At 48.3% G+C, this 5,930-nt stretch overlaps 1 protein-coding gene across 2 annotated transcripts in view; it reads right to left on the bottom strand.

The window, feature by feature from the left end:
- The window catches only part of PUS1 (pseudouridylate synthase 1), an 11,608-nt gene extending 9,340 nt beyond the window's left edge, over positions 1-2,268 (bottom strand). Inside the window, exon 1 of one of the 2 annotated variants that reach the window (XM_019538986.1) lies at positions 2,189-2,268. Coding sequence is in view for 1 of the 2 variants with exons in the window: in XM_019538985.1 (XP_019394530.1) it covers positions 25-51 (27 nt within the window). In the remaining variant the exon portion in view is untranslated. Of the gene's footprint in view, positions 1-24; positions 99-2,188 lie in introns of those variants that run through there. The other variant, XM_019538985.1, reaches the window with a different exon arrangement.
- Between the last annotated feature and the right edge of the window lie 3,662 nt (positions 2,269-5,930).

The following is a 5,930-nucleotide window of genomic DNA, read 5'->3' as shown; positions in this document are numbered from 1 at the left end:
CCGCATCCCGGCGGCGCCACTTACGCGCAGGCTGGCCAGCTGGGACCACATGGGCACGCGGAAGGGCCGAGGGGCGGGGCCTCGCTACGGGCGCCGGGCAGGGACAAGCCCCCTACGGGCGCCGCGGGGAACGGAGCGCCGCCTGACGCGAGGGGGGCGTGGCCAGAGGAGCTGCGCGTCGCCCCCCCCTGCGGCGCGGCTCGTCAGCGCCGGAAGAGCTGCCAAGTAGGCAAAGGTGAAGAAATGCTGCGTGAGTGCGATCCTGGAGTGACTCCTTGCACCCCAAACCTTTCCCGGTAACCCCAAGTAGAGCTCTCTTTCTGCTGCACGTGTGCATGGGGCGAGGTGCTATTCAGTGGGACGGAGGGTACCTGAATGTCTGCAGGCCTTTCAAAACAGCATCGCTTTTTTGGTAAAAAATAAAAAATAATAATAAAAAAAAAAAAACCTCAAGGTGAAATGCTGCATTGGGAGGGGTATATCTGCTATCGGGCAAAACTAGCTATTTTGACAGCGGGAGCAAAGTGAAAAGCCCGAGTCATTGGGCGTTTGCACATGTCCCCAGGCACGAGTATTGGAGGAGACGGGCGGTGTTTTCGCGATGAATCCATGGACCGAGCTACAGGGGAGTTAGCTATATCCTGGTAAGAAGCAGACCAGAAAACTGTACTGTGTGATTGCTGTAGCTAAACTTCTGACCCTCCTTTTAGTCATTATTTGTCGCGGCGCACAGCACAGAAAACACAACACGTGTGCCTGTTAAATCGGGTTAAAAAGGCATTTTCTCTGACATAGGGCTGAAAAATAAAGTGCCTCGTGAAAAGAAATGGGCAAAAAAATAAGTTGCAAAAAAAATAATAATAAAGGGACAAAGAACATGAGCAGCAATAAGCATTACCGGCATTACTCGGAGAGTAAGTCATGTTCTGGTCTCTGCAACTGCCCAGCATTAGGACGGGTTGCTAGTGCAGAAGTGAGTAATTACAGGAGAAAAAGCAATGATCATAAAGGAGCTCCTTTGATAAGCCGTTGAGCGTCTCTCTCATGACCCCAAGGTTTCCAGAAGCCTGAGCAGAGCTCTACTAAGCTGAGTGCTCCTGTACTTAATTAAAGGGCCTTAATTTCTGTATTCATTCCTCTGATTGCATAAATAAAGGACCCTGCTCGCCTTCCTAACCCACCTGATCTCAACGTAGTGCAGCTAAATATATACTAATAGGCTGAAGGGGTGGAGAGAGAAGGAGAAAGTATCTCAGGATCTACAAGGAGAGCTCTTGCTCTGAACAATGACATTATATAAACAGAAAGTAGTGCTGGAAGAGCTGGCGCAATAAAGCTGAGGGAAAGGCTGCCCTTTGCCTTTTGGTACCGAGGTAGCTGACTTCCAAGTTACTTCCCAAGTTAGGCAATGAACAATCTTGGAGGATCTGGTCTTTCAGGGCCTCAATTCAGGCGTAAGATGGAAGCAGGGACTTCCTTCATCTGTATGTGTCTTGTCTACTACATTGTAAATGCCTGCTGGCAGGGATGGTCTCATGTGATGTGCAGCACAGCACCTCGCACAACAGGCCCCTGGGGTGCCAGTAATAATAACAAGGAACCAGAACAGGGACTGGGACTGGGAGGTAACCAGCTAGGCTTGTCCATTGCTCTTCAACCATACAAAAACCAGGTAACAGTTAAACTATTCAATCCAGCAATAGCAAGGGGGAAACAAACCAGTTAAACTATATTCATCCAGCCCTAATTAGGCACCTAAGTGAGATAATCCAGAAATACTAACTACCAGTAATGCTGCAATTACCAGGAGTATAAACGGGAGGTGGTCTGCTAGCAACCTGTGGCTGATTAACTCCTAAGATCTTCACCTTGCCTTCCCCAGGGACCTGTGTCATTGCTCATTCCCCCTGGCAAACTGAACAAACTTGTCTCAAGCACAAATGCCAGAGTAACAATAGGCAGGTTTTGATTTTCCTCCTCAGTCTGGCTCAGCTGCCTTCCTCCCATCAAGCTTTTCCAATCTCATCATTTTTCTCACATGCATCAATATTTGCCTGGGTGTTTCTGCTGCAAACTTGGTCTGCGCTGAGTTACACAATTAGAAGGCTTAGCACGTGTTGCCTTATCAAGCCTCAGCATATATCTCCTGAAACACGCAATGCATTTGGAAACTGTTTTCTCCTCCTACCAGTCTCGGTGCCTTGCGGGGTAGAATGACCCAAGGAGAAATCTGGTTTCCCTAAGTATCAGTGAGGGGTGTCTGCAGATTAGTAGCAGGAGCTGCCTTTGTTTGTTCAGCTGGAAAATGGAACAGGTGACAATTACAAGCAGGACTGATTATGCAGCCCCAACCTATTGTTGCTGCTGATAAGGGGAAGAAATGCAGTGCATCCCTTTCAGAATGAATGCATCTTAGTTTGGAAGCAATAGGGGAGGTGGGGGACTTCTCTCATGTTGAGAGATGATAAAAGCCAGCCTGTCAAAATAAGGTGGAGCGGATCTGCCGATGGAAACTTTAATCACCATTTTCATATTGCTTAGTTGGGGGCTGCTTGGTCTTTTCTTTTTTTTTTCCCCCATAGAGCATTCCTCATGGTAAACACAAATCACAGTCCCAATCTACCCTCCCTTTCCCAGGTTGCTGGGCCCTGGTCCAGTCTCCTTCCCTCCAGGTAGTGGCATAGGGGCCTCTTACTCTACTTGCAGCCACGAAGACCTCTTCCCCACTCCTTTCGTGCCTTCCCTCAGACTCTACTTTGCCCAAAGCCGCAGCTGTGACTGCAGCAGCTGTTTCCTAGCAAAGTCATGTCAGCAGCATTAGATTAGGCAGCACTAATATGTTTTAATGGCCTTTCCTGCAATTTAGCAGCTGGAAATAAGGAAAAGGACCTAGTGGCATCATGTGATCAGCCAGCTGCCTACAGAGACCATTGGCCTGTGCTTCACGGAGCCCAGCTGGGAATACCTGGATTAGATGGTCTTTAAAGACCATCACTCTGGGTCTCAGGGTTTCCTACAGAGCCTACCTCTATGCTATCAAAACATCATCCTTGGCTATATTACCATTGGGAGAGTGGCTGGAGACCCCAAATGGGGGTGGGGTCCTGCTGTGTTGTGCGCTCTATAATACACATTACAGAAACGCATCAATCCTAGGGAGTCTGCAGTCTATAAACAAGCAGACTAAGCAAGTAGGATTATCCCAAGTCTCAGCAAACAGGCACGGAGATATTAATAGACTCTCTCAAGTGTCCACAGTAAGTTTACACCAAAGCTGAAAACCGGACCCACCAATTAGCGTTCCTGGCCCTGGAGCACTAACACCACAAGGACGTGCAGCTTAATACGACCACGGGCAGTGAGGGCAGCCTGTGCATGGGGGCGGGGGTGGTATTTGGATCAAGAAATCCAATGGCAATAAACCTGATTCCCATGCACTGTGGGAATCGGTGCAGCGCCTTGGATTTTATTTGCAGTAGCTCTATTTGCAATACACCATATGCAGGATTTTATTTGAAGTAGCTTTTACCTGGCATCTTTGGGACACAGTTAACCCGGGGTTTAACTTCCTTCACACATGCAATTCCTCTGCGCACCCAAAACTCAGTTGGAGTCGAGACAGAAAATCATCAAGTTCCCCACTGTTTATGAGAGCAGCATAACAGTTCATACATGTTTAACAGGAATGATAAAAGTAAAGCAGGCCGAATGGTACATCAGCTTGGCCGTAACGGCAATTACCGCCGTCAAGTTCATTTGCCGGTGAAATCAACCTTGTAAAACCTTTCTATGGATGTGCAGGAATCTGGGGAGTCGAGGGCATTTACACCTTTGTCAAACAGCTCTGAAGCCGTCAGGAACAATAGCTGAGGCTCCTTTGATGGTAGCAGGGGGAGAGGCGAGTGTATATTGATTGCTTTTTTTTTTTTAAATTTAATATATATATAGTATGATTTCTTTAATACAGTCAGTGTTGATCTTTGCTCTCTCCTATGCCTAGTTTATAAAGGAGTTAGTTCACATAAGCCCTTCAAAATCTCACTAGGGAAAATCCCTGGGCGTATCCTGGCGAACCAATTACTCAAACTCCTGCTTTTCACAGAGGCTGTATCTTCTGCCTGCAGTTTGTGCCTGCCCAAATGCTACCTCCAGCCCCCGCTGCAAGTGTGAAGGAGAGCAGAATTTATACCCCTGACCCATACAGGACATAAGTGTCCCTTGTGATCCAGTCTTGGAGCCAGCGCTGAAACACCTGCCACTTTGCTGAGTTCTTGTCAGTATTGCCACTAGGAGAAATGAAAAGGAGCAGCCAGCAGGCACATTTTGGGCCTGTGCACCTCTGGTGGGCACCACGTGGAGCGTGAAGTCTGAATTCAGGCTGCATAAACCAAAGTTTGCCCCCAGCAGCCCCATAGGTGAGCACTCTGACCAGCGGTGGCTCCAGGTCTGTGGGAGTTGTACTACTGACATTAAAGGAAGCGGGATAAGGCAGGGGGCTGCAGCAAACCTCCCTACCCAAGAAGGGCTCAGCTGCCAAAGTGCTAATGAAGCCTTATGACACCCCTGCCTTTTCCCCACATGAATTCGTACCTTGGCCTCGTTGGCTGAATGTGGGTAACATGATCCTAGGTGAGGGGCTCCCTTGCTGCCACTGCAGTCTCCGCCGCTGGGTCTGCAAATGCCGTCAGCTGAGGAGAATGAGCGCAGTGAGCAGCGGGGGTAGGCAGGGATACCCAGAGGATCGTGGATTATAGCAACGTGACACCATAGAGGCCCAGCTGTTGACAGCTTTACATGGCTCCGAGACGGGCAGGTGATGCGGGATGGGATAGTACTTGGGACAACTCCTTGTTGTCCTGCTGAACCAAGAAGTATGGGGTGAATTTATATATGAAGAGAGGATAAATATCAGGCAGGAAAGGTGAGAACGCCTGCCTCACCCAGCCATGTGCCAAAGCCTTGAGTTAAAAAGTTACTTCTTCCAAGAGCAGAAGCTGGAAGGTGCCAGTTGTGATGGAGGTGGGTGGCATGGACATGTCACCACTATGAAGACAACCAAGTCTGTACCTTGGATGCAGTGACTAGCCTCAGATTTCCTCTAATTATAAAGAAAAGGCATACACTTAACAGCTTTCAACTACCAGAATGGTGGTTACAAAAAGGATGGAGCTGGGCTGTTCTCAGTGGTGGTAGGTAACAGAACAAGGAGCAACGCGCTCAGGTTGCAGCGAGAGAAGTCTGGGTGGAGATTAGGAAAAACTCTCTCACTAGGAGGGTAATGAAGCCCTGGAACAGGTTACCCAGAGAGGTTATGGACTCTCCATCCTTGGAGGTTTTTAAGGCTCATGTAGCATCATCCTTGGCTGGGATGATCTATTTGGACTTGTCCTGCTGAGAGCCTCAACTAGATCCAACCCTCATTTTCTATGATTTTATAACACCAAGCACAAGGAAACCACCCCCTGGCCAATGGAAGAACTGGAGTTTTTTGCAGGTTAATTCAGTAGCAAACTAGCTACTATTAAAATTAGATCATTTAAAAAATGAAGCCAAGTTTACCTGAGCACACCAGAAAGGTCTAATTTCCCACTCCCTCCAGGGTTGAGAGGCAGGTTCCCGCATCTCAATCCGCTTCCCAATGAGAGGCCAACTCCAGTGAATAAATGGCAAAAAGTTCCCATGGAGACACCAATACTATTTGCTGACCTGAAGTGAAAAGGAGACCAACAAGGAACATTAAAGAAACCTCCTCAGAAGTCCTGGGTCTTCTTACTGCTGTAAAACTTTTTACCATCTAAGCTGCAAATGCTCTGCAGGTTTACCACCTTGACTGGCCCTTCACAAAGCAGTTCCCTGTTGGTCCTCTCTCTCCGTTTGCATTTTCTCCATGCTCCCGCCTGGTCCCCAGCATCTTGCAAAGAAGGTATGGA

Source organism: Crocodylus porosus, unplaced genomic scaffold, assembly GCF_001723895.1.
Source record: "Crocodylus porosus isolate Cpor-Errol unplaced genomic scaffold, CroPor_comp1, whole genome shotgun sequence".
Classification (NCBI taxonomy): Eukaryota; Metazoa; Chordata; order Crocodylia; family Crocodylidae; genus Crocodylus; species Crocodylus porosus.
This window is presented reverse-complemented; position numbering and strand designations above follow the sequence as displayed.